At 37.1% G+C, this 20094-nt stretch overlaps 1 protein-coding gene across 1 annotated transcript; it reads left to right on the top strand.

Moving 5' to 3' along the window:
• Window positions 1-17986: 17986 nt before the first annotated feature.
• On the top strand, window positions 17987-19846 carry LOC111903789 (peroxidase 27-like). The gene is made up of 4 exons (XM_052767065.1): window positions 17987-18225; window positions 18321-18509; window positions 18702-18864; window positions 19217-19846. The coding sequence occupies exons 1-4, from the start codon at window positions 18007-18009 to the stop codon at window positions 19621-19623; spliced, it is 978 nt and encodes a 325-aa protein (XP_052623025.1). The 5' UTR covers window positions 17987-18006; the 3' UTR covers window positions 19624-19846.
• The last annotated feature ends 248 nt before the right edge of the window (window positions 19847-20094 follow it).

Raw genomic sequence — 20094 nt, 5'->3', positions numbered from 1 at the left:
TTTGCTTGACAAAAACCGTTACTAACAGTTTGGCTTCAATTTGACCTAAAAACTGAAAAAAACGGACTGTGAACACCCCTAATAGCCACGACACGAGAGAGGGAGATTAACATAAAGAAACTTAGGAACAGGAAGGCGGAAGCTGGGCAGGAAACTGGGCTTTCGGTGAATAAACCCAAGGGATTCGACTCGAGGTGGAAGGGTCAAAAAGACCGGTGCCGCTGTGGGAAATGTGGAAAGCCACAAGAGGGAGTTTTTCAGCCACCCTGCGGATTACAGATAGCTGACAGGGCAAGCCAGGTGCTCCTGTGGTGAGGAGCCGAGCCTTCAAGTTGACGGCCGAGGAGGCGCGTATTGCACCGGATGTGGTGACGTGTATGTTTCTTTTACCTAACTTTTATTATGTTTCAGTTTTGATGTTTATGTTTCATGTAATCTGTTTTAGGATCATTCCATGTGAACGGTATCCCAGTGTTGGTGTTATTTGACTCGGGAGCTACCCGATCTTTTGTTTCTCTTGCACTCAGCAAGAGGTTTGCCGAGTCTACGAGCATCTTGGATTGTCCTTTAGAGGTCGATATTACGGTCGATCGATCCGTTCGGGCATCAGAGGTTTATAGAGATTGTGTCTTGAGGATGTATGATGAGCGTTATCTTGTGGATTTGGTTCCCATTCCTTTGCGTGGGAACAAGGTCATCATAAACATGGATTGGTTGAGCCCTACTGGGGTGGTGATCGACTGTGAGTATTAGTTGGTTCGGGTGAAGACCCCAAGTGGGGGAGAGCTGGTTATTCAGGGTGAGAGATCGCAGCGTGGACCGGTCATGTATTCAGCAATGAGATCCAGACGCTACTTCATCAGGGATGTATAGGTTTTGTCGCCTACGTTATGGACACCCAAGAGGAGGGTAAGGCGACCGTAAGCGATGTGCCACTTGTGTGGGAGTATTCAGATGTGTTCCAGGAGGATTTGCCTGGGATACCTCCGGAGAGACAGGTGGATTTCAAAATTAACCTATTTCCGGGTACAACTCTGATAGCCAAGGCACCGTATGGGTTAACTCCTCCTGAGATGTAGGAGTAGTCTACATAGCTGCAGGAGCTGTTAGACAAGGGCTTTATCAGGCCGAGCAGTTCACCTTGCGGAACCTCGATTCTGTTTGTGAAGAAGAAGGATGGGTCTCACCGGATGTGTATACACTACCAAGAGTTGAATAAGGTAACGGTGAAGAATCGTTACCCACTCCTGATGATTGATGATCTCTTCGACCAACTTCAAGGGGCATCTTGGTTTTCCAAGATCGATTTGTGTTCAGGCTACCACCAGATGAGAGTCAGAGATGAGAATATATAGAAGACTGCTTTCAAGACTCGTTATGGCCACTATGAGTTTGTTGTGATGTTATTTGGGCACACCAATGCTCCTACTGCGTTCATGGAACTCATGAACCACGTATGCAAAGCGATGTAGGATCGGTCTTGATAGTCTTATTGGATGAGGTGTCTAAGCCCATAACTATAATTGATATGTACTTGACCTGAAAATAGTGTGGTCCATTTGGGTTGCAACTCTCTGGAACAATTTGATAGGATGGATATTTGAGAAAGAGGTTATTAGTGGTTTATTAATATTATAAGTATAATATATTAAATGAGAAATCATATTATTTAATTAGTATTGGTCAAAAATTAATTTGGAATTAATTTAGTGATCAAAAGAGACTAATTAAATTTGTAGGGACTGATTAGGCAAATCAGTGATATTTATAGTTTGGGCTAATGATCCATGTTGATTAGAAATGGACTAAATATTTATGAGTGTCTATGAAGAGTTAGTCCATAAGGATAATAAGTCATTGGATTAAAAGCGCAAGTAAATTAAGGTTTACAAGTTTAAACCTTAAGGATTCCAGACTATAAATAGAGCCCCTAGCTAGCTAAAACTGTTCCTGTGAGTTCTAAGAAGAGTCTAGCTGATTTGTGTCTCCTAAACCTCTCTCTTAAAGCCTCCTTTTGTTCTTGATTTGTTGTAAGACATTTGAGGCATCATACTAGGGGTGCTAAGCTCTTTAAAGGCCAATATTTACACGCTACAACAAAGATGTAATCTTCTAACTTACTTTTATGATTCATATGTCAAATTGTATGTTAGTTGTATGCTTCATGCTTTGGAAATTTTTTATTGCATGTATAACTAGATAAAGCTTAGATCCAAAGCATTTAGTTTGTATGTGCATCATAGGAGTGTTATATTACATAAAACCCAACAGTGGTATCAGAGTCATGGGTGTTTTCTATTTTATTGATGCAATTGTTTGATTTTCAAAGTTTAAAAAATGACTTTTCTGGCCATTACCTGATGGACTCGACGAGTCCTAAGAGGGACTCGACTAGTTGGATGAATTTAGCCATGAACTCGAAGAGTCCATTGCCTAGCTCGATGAGTTGGATCATCAAAAACCAGAATTTTCGAGTTTTGGCCTGTTTTGGATTAGGATCATTACCACAAATTGTTTTGGTTCATAAAATTTGATTTTATTAATAGTAATGACTATCCCTATCCAATAACATGATGATTGTCAAATTTTAAGATAATTACTTGATTTTATGAAAAACAAACCAATTATTTGAAAATTTGAATCATTTTTCTATACGAACTTGAATTAGGTCAAATTAGTTAAAGATACAATTATTTGATTCTTTTATTAATTTAAAAGATTGATCTAAAGAGTTCATGAAACCTCCATAAGTTATGCATATAAAAAGTCTCATTCATGAAGCAAATTAACTGCATAAGTTATGGATTCCAAGAGTCTTGAAAGCTTAAAATTTTTGATCTAAATGGCTTTGAAGAGTTTCATAACTTGCCCTCAAGTTATGGAAATTGAAAGTCTTTTTTATGGAATTCTAAAAGTTTTTGAAGAGTTTCAAAACTTGCCCTCAAGTTTTGGAATTTAAAATTCGATTAAAAAAGTTTTAATTGGAAATATTATTTACTAAACCTTTTTGACTTCATAATGTAAATTGAGAATTAAAAGTTTTAATTATGGTTTTGTTGATAATTAGTTAAAAGATTAATTAAAAGAGTATTATAAATCCATAATTATATGGTTTGAGTTTAATTAAATTAGAAGTCTAGTTTAATCAATAGATTAAACCACTTAGTATTTTAAATGCTTAAAATACTCCCTTATACTATATAAAATTAAAGGTCTAATATATTATATATGTATAAGTTAAAAAGTCGGTCTTACCGTTAGTAGGTCTCCTTCACGAAGCTGGTCTATAAGTGGTGTTTAAGGGAGCGGTCTATAATATGCCCGCCATTAGGTTTCCATTTTTACCCACCGCATCCTTGACTAGTGTAGGGTTATTAGCCGAACGGGTTTGACAGGACACTTAAATCCTCATTAAAATTATAATGAAATACAAAGTAACTAAACACTTTTAAATTCCCAATCTTAGTTACTTTAGGAAAAATGTGAAATTGATGCTAACCCATGAAATTGCACATTGCACCTTATTGGTCAGTTAGTGGAGCATGTGTCGTTAACCGGCACACTAATGTGGAGTAATGAAGGATGGAAATGGGTTTCTCGTAAATTATCATTGATCAATGGAGCATGTGTGGTTAACCGACACATTGATTAGGTAATTAATGACATCGAGAGTACCAAGCTAATTTTCATGGTTATTCACACCTTATTTGTGATCCTCGGTATCCCACTCACAAACTTGAAGGGCATAATCGAGATTAAACATGCCATTGGAAAGTTCAATGAATCTCAAAAGAATATAGCAATTTCAATTCATTTAAAACTTAATTCGTTTAAAATTTTGTTTTCGTGCTGGAATTGGTAAATCGTCATTTACATACCGACAAATAGTTTACAATTGAATTACGACATCCCTCTTCCGAATTGTGAGTTATTGTGTTGGGCCCTAGCCTTAATATTTCATTTGGGTGTTATATTAAGGACATAAATCAACTAAGCTTGAATTTCTCCCTTGTAGATGTCAAGTTCTAACAACTATGATCTTCCCGAATCTTTTGGAAAAACATTTCCTCATGAAGATGATGTTCCTAGAAATCATTCTTCACTTCCTCCACCTCCTCCAATAATTCTCCCTAACACACATGTTCATCAACTTGAAAAGTTTAAGATCACTCAAGCCCTATTGACAAGTAAACACGAGGATGGAAAGTCTATATGTGCTCATGTCTTGGAGATGAAGTTGCATATTGATAGTGTAGGAATGTTGGGTGTCGTGTTCTCGAGGAAGTTGGCTGTTGACTTGGTTCTTAAATCACTTCCGAAGTCATATAGTGGGTTTGTTAAGGACTACTATGTGATAGATCACGACGTGAACCTTATTGGTCTTACCTATTTTCTAGTTGCCGCTGAATCAGAAATGATTTGGCGCACTGGTAAAGAAAATTTGACTAGAAGATCTACTTCCCAAATTTCCATGGACATTGACAATGGCCACATTGGAAGTCCAGAAAAGCTTTCTCTTCCCAATGGAAAGGCCAAGGGCAAACCGTTTGACCAAATGTAATTACATTTTGATGTTTTGTGGGATCGAAGAAAAGAAAGGAAGCTTAAAGGAAGAGTAAGTTGAATCTGATCGCGAAAAGATAGATTTTGATCGCATGATTTGATGATCGGATTTTTGAGCAACTGCTTAGGAGTTATGATAGATTGCTTATAAATATTTAGAAACATTGTTTTCATTTGTAATTGCATTGTAAGGACACCTTAGTGCATTTGTATGGCTAAGAAGAGGAATCGGGAATTGTTGAAATGGATAAATCAAGAAGATGAGTCATACTTCATTCCAAGATCAATTCTTAGAGTCATACTCCAAGATTGTACATTGAGTGACATATCTTAATTAGGTTTATAACACATCATGAAATGTGGAGTAGAAAAGTTTTCTTGCTCATGCACATTTAGAATTGGTAGTTGTGATGTTTTGTATAAAACAAAGACAAACTAAGACCAAATTAAATGAAGTGTTTTTCTTGATAAGATCCCACACTAACTCTTAAATATTTGTTTGTCAAGGAATGGTTCTTGAAAAGGGAATCTTATATGTCAAGATGTCAGTGGGAATCTTAGAAGACCTTGAAAAGTTTAAGAACTAATCAAGAATAAACATGTCGTTTATCACTAGCACACGACTTGAAGTTTGTAACCTATCGTGTTAACATATTCTTGTTTTTGTGCTCATTCTAGTTAAAGTTGACTATGCGTGTGAGTTCTGTGAGTTCTTAATTGTTTGCATAAGGAAAAACACCTTGGTCAGTGAAAGTTCATTAATCAGTAAGGGTGAGCTGCCTAACAACTTGGAAGAGATGGTAGGCCCATGTGCTGCCAAGTCGCAAGAAATTAAGATTGGACAAGTTCAGTCCATATGAGTTTGAATCTGCTATAGACCTTATCTAATGATAATGGTTGGCAATGATAGTTTCACATGGATAGGAACACATACACCATAAAATCTAAGTGAAATAAGGTTTATCTCCACTTCATGGAAAGGATTGTGAGGAAACACTTTCACTAAGAAGATTTTATGGAGATAGCAGTTGTATTAATTGTGTTCTCAAATTCGATTATGATTACGACATCCCTTTTCATAGTTCGAATTGTGAGAAATGGCAAATAGTTTAAACATTCAGAACTTGTTGATGTAAGTTCTGAAATAGTTTAGGCACACAAATAAGATTTCTAATAAAAAGTGTATGAGCTTAGATAAAGGTTTATCAAAGCATCTTGTATCGAAAATCTGAACATTGGAAAGAAATTCAATAAGTATTGATTTCTAGAAGTCTAGTTGGTTTATGGGTACATGTCAAAGATAGTGGGAGCATAAGTGTTATGTTGGTAAGAATATAATTATCATGATAGTGGGAGCATGATAATTATGTGAAGTGTTGCAAGCTAGCAATGCTGGTTATAGGAAACAAAGGTTAAGAATTTTGCAAAGTTGCAGAATTTGAAAAATTGTTTCGCTGTAGTAAGGGAGAGGATACTTATACTTTATTTTGAATATAAAAGTTTAGATTGAAATTAAACTTAGTCATAGTCATATATGAATGTCATGCTGAAAATGTTTCAACATAGGAAATATTATAGCAAAAGATTGTTCAAGTGTGGTGTCTTTATGTAAGACATTATGAGTCGTATCCCATATGCTTCGAGTATAGGATCGATTGAATATGCTATAATATTCACGTGATCTTATTTTCCAAATGCCTAGGGCATTAAGAGGGAAAAAGGACTAGAACCGGATATAACTAAAGTTATTAAACAACTATCAAGGACGATCTAAGGTTCGCTAAGGATCGATCGCTTGTAGTTAGAAGTATAGTAATGGATGAACCATATTTACATCGTTATGAATAGACATAATTCTATTAATAATGCATTGTCATATGGAAAATATGGAAATGTTTTCATAATGGAAGTTGGATATTAAGAATCTATGTGTACGTTAGAAACCTTTATGCATGAAGGATGTTCAAAGGAATGTACTTTGAATTTGAGACTTTGCTTCCTTGGAATAGTTTTGTTATCAATCTCCTGTTCAAAGTTTTGTAACATCGTTGGAAAAGTCTCTATGACTTTGGTACCTCGACATTACATAAGATATATTGCATGATAGTTTAGAATCTAACACATTCTTATAGTGACAAGAATTAGGTATTCTTACACTAAGAATTTGGAATTGTGAAATGAGCATCATTGAAATGTTTTCGACTGATCTATTTCACAAAATAAGGACCATAGGTAAAAATAGTGTGCATGCTTGGAGCATGGGATAACTATTTTTTCATTCAAGTATTAAGTTGATTAATCAAAACATTATACAATGAATAATGTGTAATCAATATTGTGCTCAAATAAAAGGCTTTATTTATATTCAAAAGTTTTGAGACCATATTGGATTCGATTATTCTTGTGTTTCACTTTGCATATTTTGACTTACCGAATAATAAGACTATTCACACTATCCACAATCGATCATACATTGGAAGTATGTATTGAAGCAAGATTGTCATGAATCTGTCTGTATATTGTCTAAAGTGTTTACACATAACACAAGCTTACTGCAGTGTTCATGAGTACTCCTATAATAAGATATGAGTAGTGGATTAAACCCACACTCATCTGAATCACTTCATGGATTTTATCACGAGTGATTGGTGAGATGAAAAAATCTTATATTCTTGAAACGGAGACATATGGTTGCAGTTTACAAGTCGGTTGCACATTGATGATGTGTAAACGCACCAGTAACTTGGTGTTATAAAACATATTGTCATGTGTGATTTGATGAGTAAATCGAGCACGCATATGAGTCAATGTTTATCCGTTCCTTTTACCCTAAAAGGGATAAAAGTGATATTTGTGGGCCCCTTGATGATTTAGTGATGACAACCCTAAGCGCTTGGCCAATCCTGGACTGATTAGATTTGTTCAATTAGCCAGTCGTCATAAATTGGAAACCGGGAAACAACACATGAACAGAGAGAATGATTATAATCCATGTCCCAATTCATATGATATCTTGTAGAACGGAGGAATATATGATCCCTTATTTAATGGACGCGTCATTTATTTGTTCAGAGTTTGACAACGGTTTTTTGAGAGCTATGATTGCTAGTTGGTTCTTTGAGTCGTACTTGCAGTTATAGTTATTAGACTTATCCAAGTGGGTGACTATTGAATTAGGTTTCTGAGCCCATAACTATAATTGGTATGTACTTGACCCGAAAATAGCATGGTTAATTTGGGTTGCAACTCTCTGGAACAATTTGATAGGATGGATATTTGAGAAAGAGGTTATTAGTGATTTATTAATATATTATAAATATAATATATTAATTGAGAAATCATATTATTTAATTAGTATTGGTCAAGAATTAATTTGGAATTAATTTAGTGATCAAAAGAGACTAATTAAATTTGCAGGGACTGATTAGGCAAATCATTGATATTTATAGTTTGGGCTAATGATACATCTTGATTTGAAATGGACTAAATCTTTGTGAGAGTCCATGAAGAGGTAGTCCTTAAGGCTAATAAGTTATTAGATTAAAAGCCCAAGTAAATTAGGGTTTACAAGTTTAAACCCTAAGGATTCCAAACTATAAATGGAGCCCCTAGCTAGCTAAAATCGCCCCTATGAGTCCTAAGAAGAGCCTAGCCGATTTGTCTCACCTAAACCTCTCTCTTAGAGTGATCCTTTTGTTCTTGGTTTGTTGTAAGACATTTGAGGCATCACACTTGGGGTGCTAATCTCTTGAAAGGCCAATATTTACAAGCTACAACAAAGAGGTAATCTTCTAACTTACTTTTATGATTCATATATCAAATTGTATGCTAGTTATTGGCTTCATTCTTTAGAAAAATTTTATTGCTTGTATAACTAGAGAAAACTTAGATCCAAAGCATTTAGGGTTGTATGTGCACCATAGGAGTGTTATAGTACATAAAACCTAACAAGTCTTCATTGATGATATCTTGGTTTATTCCAAGACGTAGGAGCAACACAAGGAGCACTTGAGGGAGGTGTTGGAGATACTGAGGAGGGAGAGACTTTTCACAAAGTTCTCCAATTGCGAGTTTTGGTTGAACGATATGCAATTTTTGGGGCACCTCGTCAACCAAAACGGTATATTGGTCGATCCGGCCAAGGTGGAGGCCATGATGAGATAGGAGGTTTCGAGGTCTCTATTCGAGATTCAGAGCTTTGTCGGTTTAGCAGGCTATTAACGGAGGTTCATTCAGGATTTCTCCAAGATAGTGGTGCCCCTGACCCGACTGACCAAGAAGTCAGTGACTTTCCTCTGGGGCCTAAGCAGTAGGCGGCCTTCGAGACTTTGAGGCAGAGATTGTGCGAGGCACCGATATTGACTCTGCCAGAGAGCGTCGTGGATTTTGTAGTATACTATGACGTGTCCATCTCAGGTTTAGGCATAATATTGATGCAGAGAGAGCATGTCATCGCTTACACCTCGAGGCAGTTGAATCCTCATGAGGAGAACTATACGACGCATGCCTTGGAGTTGGGGGCAATTGTTTTTGCCCTCAAGATTTGGCGACACTAGCTCAATGGGGTCCGTTGCACCATTTACACGGATCACACGAGTTTGAGGTACTTGATGGACTAGCCAAATCTAAACATGAGATAGAGACGGTGGTTGGACGTGGTGAAGGATTACAATTGCGAGATCCTCTACCACCCGGGGAAGGCCAATGTTGTGGCCGATGCACTTATCCGTAAGGCATTCACGACCCCGATCAGAGACATCTACTTGAGGATGACAGTACTAACTCCGTCTTTGGAGCAGATTCGGGAGGCTCAGCAGGAGGCTATGAAGGAGGACCAACAGAAGAGTGAGCATATCGTGGGTCAGATTTCCTCCTTCGACTGTTTATGTCGCGGTTTATTGACACTCCATCGTAGAGTGCGGGTTTCGTACTTGGGCGGCGTGCGCTAGGTCCTGATGGAAGAGGCACACAAATCCAGATTTTCCATCCATCCCGGGGCAATGAAGATGTATAGGGATCTTCATCTTGATTACTGGTGGCCCTGTATGAAGTGGGATGTAGCCTGCTACGTCGAGAGGTGCTTGACCTGCAGGAAGGTTAAGGCTGAACACCAGAGGCCTCATGGCAAGATGAAGCCGTTTGATATCCTGTGTGGAAATAAGAGGATATTACCATGGAATTCATTACAAAGTTAGCTCGAACGGCGCACGGAGTGGACGTGATATGAGTGATTGTGTATCGATTGACCAAGAGTACCCAATTCATCCCGATTCAGGAGAGTATTTTGATCGAGAAGTTGGCAGACATCTACCTCCGAGAGGAAGTGGCTCGGAATAGGGTGCTAGTTTCTGTGATATTTGACAGGGATGTGTGGTTCACTTCCAGATTCTGGAAGAAATTTCATGACGATTTGGGTACTCGTCTGCACTTCAGCACGACTTTACACCCGCAGACGGATGGCCAGAACGAGCGGACCATCCAGATTTTGGAGGATATGTTGCGGGATGCGTTTTATACTTCGGTCGTAGCTGGGATACCTAACTCCCCTTGGCATAGTTTTCCTATAATAATAGCTACAACGACAGTATCGATCGACCTCCCTTCGAGATGCTCTACAGGAGGAACTGTAGGACCCTAATATGTTGGGGTGAGGTCGATCAGAGTCGTAGGGAGTACCGAGGTGGTACTTAAGATGACAGGGAAGATCCAACATGTCTAAAGTAGATTCCAGACGACCTAGAGTCAGCAGAAGAGTTACGTTGACAGACGCCGATCGGACATGGAGTTCTAGGTTGGGGTATGGTCCTTCTGAAGGTGTAACCTTTGATGGGTGTCATCCGCTTCAGGAAGCGGGGAAAGTTGGGCCCCGCTTATATCAGACCCTTTAGAGTGGTAGCCCAGGTGGGCAAGGTAGCATATTGGTTGGATCTTCCGGAGGAGCTGAGAGAGATCCACAACACTTTTCATGTTTCATAACTGCGAAAGTGCATAGCCGGTGATTCCGTGGTGGTTCCGTTGGAGGACATTCAGATGGATAACAGCCTGAACTACATCGAGAGGCCCATAACTATTCTTGACAGGAAGATGAAGGCTTTGAGAAACAAGGAAGTAGAACTGGTGAAGGTGCAGTGGCAGGACCGTAAGGGCTCGAAATGGACGTGGGAGCCAGAAGACGAGATGAGGGAGCATTACCCCAAGTTATTCCCGACAGCAGCAACAGACTTCGACGACAAAGTCTAATTCAAGTGGAGGAGATTTGTAACGTCCGAGACTTATAAGGTATTATTTATATTTATGTAAGATTAATGAATTAAATTGGTTTGGGCTTGGACCATTGGGTCTAGGGATGAGCATCGGAACTGGGTACCCGCTGCCGGTTTTGGAACCGGAACTGCCTTAAGCGGTTCCGGTTCCGGTTCTCGTTTTTTTGGAACTGCTACCCGCTGGGTACCCGCCGGAACCGGTTAATATATATATATATATATATATATATATATATTATTTCATATAAATATGTGTGTTACTTAGACCGGTTTAGAATATATATTGGTCCGGTTTTGTCCGTCTTTGGTCAGAATTGACTTGATTTGAATCGAACTAAATTGTGGTTTTATCGACAAAAGTTAACAAAATTAATGTAACCGGGTTACCCGCTCCCGGAACCGGAACCGCCGGTTCCGGGACTGGTTCCAGACATTTAAGAACTGCCTAGAGCGGTTCCGGTTCTGGTTCTAACATTCTAGGAACCGCCGGTTCCGGTTCCGGTTCCGATTCTCGCTAAATGAGGCGGGTACCCGCCTATGCTCATCCCTAATTGGGTCCTTATGATTGGGCTGAGAAGTGTCGTACGCAGGGCGTACCATGCCATGTATGCTCAGCGTACTCAAGAGATTAGGATGCGGATGCCGTGCACGCACACCCATCGTACAAAAGGGTACGTGCATCGTACGCATGCAACCTCTAAAACCCTAAAATTTAGGGTTTGATCCCTATATAAAGAACGTTATGCCCTTAGTCCAGCCTCCCTCTCACCTTTAAGCAACTCTCACAAAAATTTAGGGTTTGTGTGTACTTATGATTTGGTAGCCATTTGAGAGCATTTTGGTGTTGTATTGGATATTTTGAAGAGAAAGAAGTTTGAAGAAGGAGAAAGGACTTGAAGAGAGCTTGTAGATCCATGGGATTAACACCATTTCTGACTCATTTGAGGTATCAAACTTAAAACTTGACCAGTGTATGCTTAGTTGTAGTGTTGGGGTGTTTTATGGGTTATTTTGTCTCCATTGTTGAGGTTCCTTGTGTCTTGGTAGTTCCAGACCATAAGAGCTGTCCTTTTGAGCTCTTGGAAGCAATTAGAGTTATTAAAATTGGACCTTGATGGTTAATCCACAACCATGCAACTGTGTGATGGTCTTAAAGTTTGTTTAAGGACTTAAATCATGTTTTAACCCCCATCTATGCATGCAAAGACATAAAGTTTGTAACTTTGTGGATTAGGATGTCTTAAAGGACTTGGATCTATGTTCTGGACGTTAGGACTTAATGGATTAAGTCACAAAATGGGTCCTATGGAAACTGGCCAGTAGGCTAGGCGTACACCCTGGTATACAGTGCGTACTAGGTCAACTTACCGCTACAAGTCAAGGCCAGCGTACGCTGGGCGTACATGTCAAGTATATCGTGCGTACGCATATAGAGTAGCGAAGATGGGTTTTTGGACCTTAGAAGTTTGGGCCTGGATTGTTTGGCGTCATGGCCTACTGTGGAGTAAGGCCCCGGGGCCTAGAACTGAGATTTATGGAATTGGGTCTTTTTGACAATAATGGGCCATTAGAAATTATTTATTTATAGGCTAAGAGTATGTTGGACTTACGATAAGGCCCATTTGAGGAATTGGGCCAAATTTAGAAAATTGGGCCATTGGTGGGCCATTAGTGGTTTTGTGAATATTATTTAGATTTGGGCCTTTCATGTTTTGGTTTTGGGCCTTAGGCATTGGCAAAATTAGTCCAGAGGTAAAATGGTCATTTTACTCTAAGATGGATTATTAGCTTTTGATTAAGTGTTATTGTGGTAATGATAGCTCGAGGAGTCATCGGAGCTACCGTTAAAGATTTCCAACCATGAGGTTTTGCTTTCAGCTTTACGAGGTGAATTACCTTCCTGTAGGAGTGGGTCGAAGGCACCAATGTCGGCCCACTAGTAGTTGTTTATGGTAGAGATGATTGTCTTCGTGATAATTTTCTGGTATGTCATTATCTGTTATGATTTATGTGCTTATTGCTATGTTATTATGTGGTAGTGGTAGGGATGAAATAGTCCCCGTAACCGGTTGAAATAAACCGGAGGGTAGATCGGGCACCCAAATATGCCTGGTAATGTATGATTATGTGGTATGATGGGGGAACTCACTAAGCTTTGTGCATACAGATTTCAGTTTTTGTTTCAGGTACCTCTTCTTCGAAGGGGAAGGAGCCGACATGATTGCAGCGCGTCACACCATTATTTCCGCACATGGGATTCTTGAGAGATATACTTTGATTATGTTTTATTGTGACACGTTTTGATTATTGACATTTGGTTTTGCTATGGAATGACATAATGAATGTTTTTAATACTAATGGTTCCTTTATTACTTATTTAAAAATGAAAATTTTGTCCTTAATTTTTGGGATGTTACATTTACATACGAACATTACCATTGTGCAAAACACGTGAAAGAAGAACTCCAGAATATGAACAAATATGAACAGGAATGAAACATTCGGAAAAAACTGGTTATTTTTAAAAAACAGAATATAAGTTGTTATTTTCATTTAAAAAACTCATTTATATATGTTAGGTTTAGGGTGGCAAATAGTGTCATCGTGTCGTGTTTTTGTCTGACGCGACACAACAAGATAATTGTTTATGTAACACGAACATGACACAACACGATGTCGTGTTTTTTTCAACTAACAAGAAAACGAACCAATTAAAAAACGAGAAACACGACACGACACAACAAAGATGATATAATATAACAATTAGTATATTTAAATAATATTTAATCATACATAACACGACAGACATGACAAACAAATACTAAATCGTGACAATTTTGTGTCGAATTTTGAACACAAACAAGACACGATTTCGTGTTTTTTAGACTTGACATGAACACGACATGAATACGAATTCAAATTTTAGTTTCCTCCGAATTTCGTTTCGTGTCGTATAGTTTTATCGTGTCGTGTCATTAATCACCATCTAGATTATATAATTTCCTTATCTTTTATGCATCATTAATCAGTGCATGCTAGACTAGTTTCTTTTTTTTTTGTTTTGTTTTGCATCATGGGCTCGGTAATTGACTTCAAAAGTTTGGGCTTAAGGATGGAGGGAGTAGTGCCACAAGAACCACACTCCCTCCGTCGCCACGTAGAAGCCACATACGTGTATAACACACAAAGTGTGGTTCTTTGCCATATAGTAGTTGTGGGAACCTTGTTATAGAGACGGAGAGATGAGAAGAGAAAGGGAGAAACAATTAATGATGAGATAAGAGAGAAATAGACGTGATAAACACAAGGAATGACCTTAAATTAGGCAAAAGGACATAGGTACAAGAACTACTCAGTCAAATGATTGTTAATCATTTAAAACTAGGGAAGGACCCCGCAAAGCGGGGTTGGATACACCAAAGCTTTCCCTTTTTTTCACATTTCTAGATACTGAATGTGGACCTAAAATAACAATGAATTTTCCCTTTTTGAATAGTTCATTACTATAATAATAACAATAAACTTTAGAATACTAAACAGATTTGTTTTAAAAAAAAAATCTGAAACTAAAATATTGCATTGTATTTCTCAAATGGTCAAATTAAGGCATCCTAATTTGATCTTAGGGAATGGAGAGGTTTATAGTTGGTTTTTCTCAGCATTCAGACAATTTTACCCTTTCCACCAGCTCATCAATAAAAAAAGGTTGATCGCCATTGAGTTTATCGCACGCCCTGATACCATTCAATTACAAACTATAAATAATTAATATATTTATATAATCTTGAATGAAAATAATATTTTAAAAAATTCATAACTTCAAGTAAATTAGTTTTTTTTTTTTCAATTTTTTTTATTAATCATAAGTCTATTTTAGATTTTCTGGCAATTAAATTTTTTTCTTTTTTGAGTAAACAATTTTTTGAAGTGATAAAAAGACTTTTTTTTTTTTGAGTATTTGGAATACAAATAGGACACCTAGTAATTTCACATACCAGATTATCCATCCAGGCCAGTGCTTCGACTCCTAGAGTCATTGTGTCTTCCATAATACTCCTCCACCTGTTGTCAATAAACCACCAACTTATTGATTATAGCATTCACACGATAAGAAACACATCACCAATTGAATCAGACCACCATCTTCCTAAACCTGAACCATAGACAAAGTTCATAAAACACAAAAAAGAAGAAAATTGGCAGATAAAAATAACCCCCCACCATTCATGATAAAGTTATCTACATATCATTCACAAACTGACGCACTATGATGAAGTATTGAAAAATAAATTACTTCATTTAACCCTGTCTAAATGATGGGCTGTGGAGGGTAAAATGGTCATAAATGATCGAATTTTTGATTTGCGTAATTACTTGCATACCTAAAGTCTTATATGTTAATCATTTCATCTACTCGGTCTCACATTAGGAGAAACCCCATTAATAAACAATCTGTGAAGGACATGAATTCCAAGAATTAAGAGTAGATGAACATGGGGAGTTAAGGGACCAAATACAAATTGTTACGTGAATGGTATGACAATCTGTAGGACAGAAAAACGCTGAAAGTGTCAAAATCTGTTGAAAACAGTAAGAGAAAGTGTAAAAGGCGATTAAAATATTCATTTTTATTTACATATTCATTCTTCGAAAGTGCCTTTTGAGAGTCACTTTTGATAGCTATAACCCTTGAACCAACATTCAATCCAATGGTAGGAAACATATCTATAGCAGTGAGGTAAACACCCTCTGTTAACCACTATCGATGGCAATATATTGTTGATAAAAATTAACACAATCTATCTTTTGTTTTCCGTAGCATCTTTTCAATATCATTATTCAAAAAAATAGACATTCTCAAAAAGAATTTATATATATAAAAAAAAAAGATATGATTTTGAAATTTAGAATGAAAGTTAAGAAAATCCACCTGTTTTCTGTATTCATGACAACAAACTTACAAATCATGAGACGTGAATATTTCTGCAACTGAGATGCTTCAGGAAAGTACTTCATCTCTTGAATTGCAATCTCCCTTACTCCAGCTTCTATGGCCATGGCTGCATAAACAGGTGAGCACATGAAAAAAATGTCGAGATTCTTGATACCTTTTTGGGGAAATAGTATAAAAACTAAGAATTTATAAAAACTAAACATTTAAGAACAAAGAGCAGCAAGATTCCAACCGATGTGATTACCTTGTCTGTGGTTTGTGGGACAATAACAGTCAAAAATGGAAAACATCTTCTACAACCAAAAGTGATCAAATACGGTTATTTGCTTTAGTAGGTAGCAATATAATAATGAAACACATAGTCTGTATTTAACCAATACAAAGCATATGCATAAGCAGAAATCTCAACCAAAAATTATAATCAACATAAAATCAAACAGTTGGTGTGCAAGGATAATAGAAGTTTATAGTTTCAATATGTATTTCTTTTTTATGTCCTTCCGAGGTTCGACGACAAACAACAACGACCAAAAAATTTGCAAATAACTTATAGAAATTAAAGATGAAAAAATAAACAGTACAGTGGAAGACATCTAAAAGAGACTTGTGCCCATCAAACCGAAGACAATAACACCAACAATAAAATCATAATCTGAAGACTGATGATGGGATGGAGAGCTGAATATCGAAAAATCGGAAGATCGACGTTGGAGTTTTGAGGTCGATTACGGATACACAATGGAGACCCTGATACAAAATCGAGAGAAGACGATGAATTGAAGCAGCAAAACATAGTGAAGCAGAGCACACAAATACCGACAATTGAAAATCCAAAATAAAAAAGCGACGGTGGTAGGAGGTGATGGAGACGAACCAGAACCCTTTGGAGGTGGCAACCTGGCGGTGGAGGATTCTATTTCTACGACACCGGCGACTCTGAGTTTGATTGAGGAGGAAGACCAAGCAATGGGTGAGTCGGCAGAATGATCGAGATTATCAACTGAAATTGGGTCTTTAAAAGAAAATGATTGGTTGTGGTGGCGGTGATAGATTAACATGTTGTGTCCAACACATTTAAACACCGTGTTTTTTTAGAAATGAAGCGGTGGAGACGCAAGAAAGAAAAGACGACAGGTGTACATAATGAACAGTATCTTTGTTGAAGAAAAAAATAAAAAAAAAAATTAAAGAAGTGGTCCAATGGGAATCAACTCCTGTTGATCTGGTACTTCTCAATTAGTATATATATAAATGTGTTTATTTTTTCAGATTGTTTTTTTTTTTGTATATTCATATGCAGGTGAAGTTGTTAAATACACCCAAGTGGAAGCATTCGTGCCTCCACGTGACTGCATAGATTATCTCTTATTTCGTTTTCACTATTATTCATCAGAATTGGTCAAATGGACCAAGATTCTCCATAATTAGATGTACCCAAACCGGCCAACAGAAAATGTCAACCAACCAATTGCTTTTATAATACATTGTTCACTTTCCTTCTTATGATATTGAAAATTTTCTAATTGCCAGAGATAAGAAACAGTAGACTCTTCTGTTTTGTTTGATACTTTTTTTGAAGGATAAATCACACACACCTAAATTTACTTGAAATCTATACCTCTGTTCAAGCGGACTCAACTATCAACCTATCTGCTGAAAACGCTTATCGGTCTTTCCAATAACTTCTGGCATCACTAAGCCACACGCCCTTTAGTTTGTTGTAAAGATTATTTAATAAACCAGCATAATTTCGTAAATGAAGATTACCCATGGAAAACATAGACTGATAATTATATAATTTGTAACTGAATTCGTTTTCTAATTACTTAATTGGAAGGAAGTTCTCAGACACGGAGTGATTAACAAATTCTTTATTTTGTTATTTTTCCAATATTCACAAGGAGTTAGGATTTTTGAATATATACTTAGTGAGTTTGAGAACATAAGATATTGTGCCAAACATACAATACACATTCACCGTTTAAAAGTCCACACCCTGTTTGATTGGAATAATAGTTGGTAAATGGAGCTAAAGTTGACAATGTAAAACAAGACAGATTATGAAATTAAAAGGTCATCAAAAAAGTTTGGATTTAAATAAACTCTAAAACAGCTCATCCGTAGACGCATTCACAGGTGAGTTAGTTATCATCAAAGCTATAAATTGAAGACTCTACAACTTCCTAATCATCTCTCCCTCTGTGCATGTGTCTGTAAGCAATATATATGGCAATCCAAAAGCACATTGCACTTCTTCTACAATTTTTGCTTGTTGCTCTTGTTTTTGACGTCGCCAATGGCTATCCGCTAAAGTTAGGGTTCTACCAAAAGACGTGTCCCAGAGCTGAGGCTATTGTAAAAAGGACAACAGCAAACTACATATATCGTGCTCCTTCTCTTGCAGCTGCTTTGCTCCGAATGCAGTTTCATGATTGCTTTGTGAGGGTATGTGAAACAACAACGTGCATTGCTTATCTATTTTGATTAATATTATTAATTGTAATTTAAGATAGAAAATGATATATATGACGTTTCTACAGGGATGTGATGGTTCAGTGTTGATAAACTCTACAAGAAAAAACCAGGCGGAGAAAGACGGAATTCCAAATCTTTCACTCAGAGGATTTCAAGTTATTGATGCTGCAAAAACTGCTGTAGAAGCCGCATGTCCTGGTGTTGTCTCTTGTGCAGACATCCTATCTTTGGTAGCTCGAGATGCAATCCACCAGGTATTTAATTCTCACAATAAATACTTGCATGAAAAAAAAATCTATGGTTTTTTTTTTCTCTTTTTCTATATATAATTAAGAGATATCTGAGGTTGACTCCTAGACCTTCACTAGGGCACATTAATGTGGCGTGTTTATGTCTTTTACATTCTTCTAAAAAAACCTACGTATTATTTTTTGTTTTTAATTCAGATTAAGGGCCCATATTGGCCAGTGCCATTAGGGAGAAGAGATGGAAGAGTATCAATAGCATCCGAGAGTTTTACACTACCTGCTCCTTTTGCCAACATTACTCAACTCAAAGCACAATTTGTCTCCAAGGGTCTCAGCGTTAAAGACCTGGCCGTTCTTTCAGGTATTTATTTGATCACTACATCTTTTTTTTTTTTTTTTTTTTTTTTTTTTTTTTAACTAGTGTATACAAAACAGATTTTCCTTTTAAAAAATTACCAATACCATGCATTTTCTTTTCGTTTTACTCTTTTTGTAATACTCTATTGAAAAGACAATAATATTGTCTAACCTGGTATAAATCACTTTTTTAACGGAGCAGTATATATGAAAAATGTAACCTTTTCTAATCGTAGGAAAAAAAAACAAGGATTTTGGCTTTAGAATTTAAGAGTTTTAACTTTTTCTGAACTTATACCCCAATATAAGGACTGTTTGTTAACAACCAATATAACATTAGTTGTATCTGTTTAAAGGAGGACACACCGTGGGGATTTCACACTGCTCTACCATTGCGACCAGGTTGTACAATTTTACAGGCAAAGGCGACACTGATCCATCCCTAGACCCGAGGTACGTACCTCAATTGAAAAGAATATGCTTTCCAACAGACAAAACCACACTCCTTGCAATGGATCCAGGGAGTTCAAAATCATTCGATGAGGACTACTACAGTGTTGTCTTGAAAAGGAGAGGCCTGTTTCAGTCCGATGCTGCACTTCTAAATGACAAAACAACAAGTGCTTATGTCAAGCTTCAAGCTAAGTCTCGTGGCTACACATTCTTTAAAGATTTCCAAGCATCAATGGTGAAAATGGGACAAATTGGAGTTCTTACTGGCAAGGCCGGTGAAATCAGAAGACATTGCGCTCTAATAAACTAAATGAGTTGAAGTAATTATGTTTTTCCCTCAAAGCTAACTAAATTGAAGAGTGATTTGATTTGAATAAGAGAGACAAAGGTAAGACATCTTTGTTACGTACTTTCACAATATTCCTTATTTCGGATCTTGTTTATTGTTGCATGAACTTTGGTGTTATGTAAATTTGGTGTATCTTAAACCTAAAATGTATTCTTTTTGTAAAAGGGTGATGTGGTTATTGTTATCATAGAGTATTAGATTGATTGTACTAACACTACGGCGATCAAAATATCCCATTAATAACTACTTATCATACGAGCTATGGATAACCTATATTTGTTTGTAAAAAAAAATCATGACATAAATAATAGATGACAAATTTATCTGTCATGGATGTTCCATCATAAATAATTGATGTTTGGCACTAATTTGTTAGTAAAGCATATATTAGTCCCTATGATGGAGCCTAGCGGTCAACGTGCGTTATTCAAT

This window comes from Lactuca sativa, chromosome 8 (assembly GCF_002870075.4).
Source record: "Lactuca sativa cultivar Salinas chromosome 8, Lsat_Salinas_v11, whole genome shotgun sequence".
Lineage (NCBI taxonomy): Eukaryota > Viridiplantae > Streptophyta > Magnoliopsida > Asterales > Asteraceae > Lactuca > Lactuca sativa.
The sequence above is the reverse complement of the archived record's forward strand: the minus strand, read 5'-3'. Positions and strand labels throughout refer to the sequence as shown.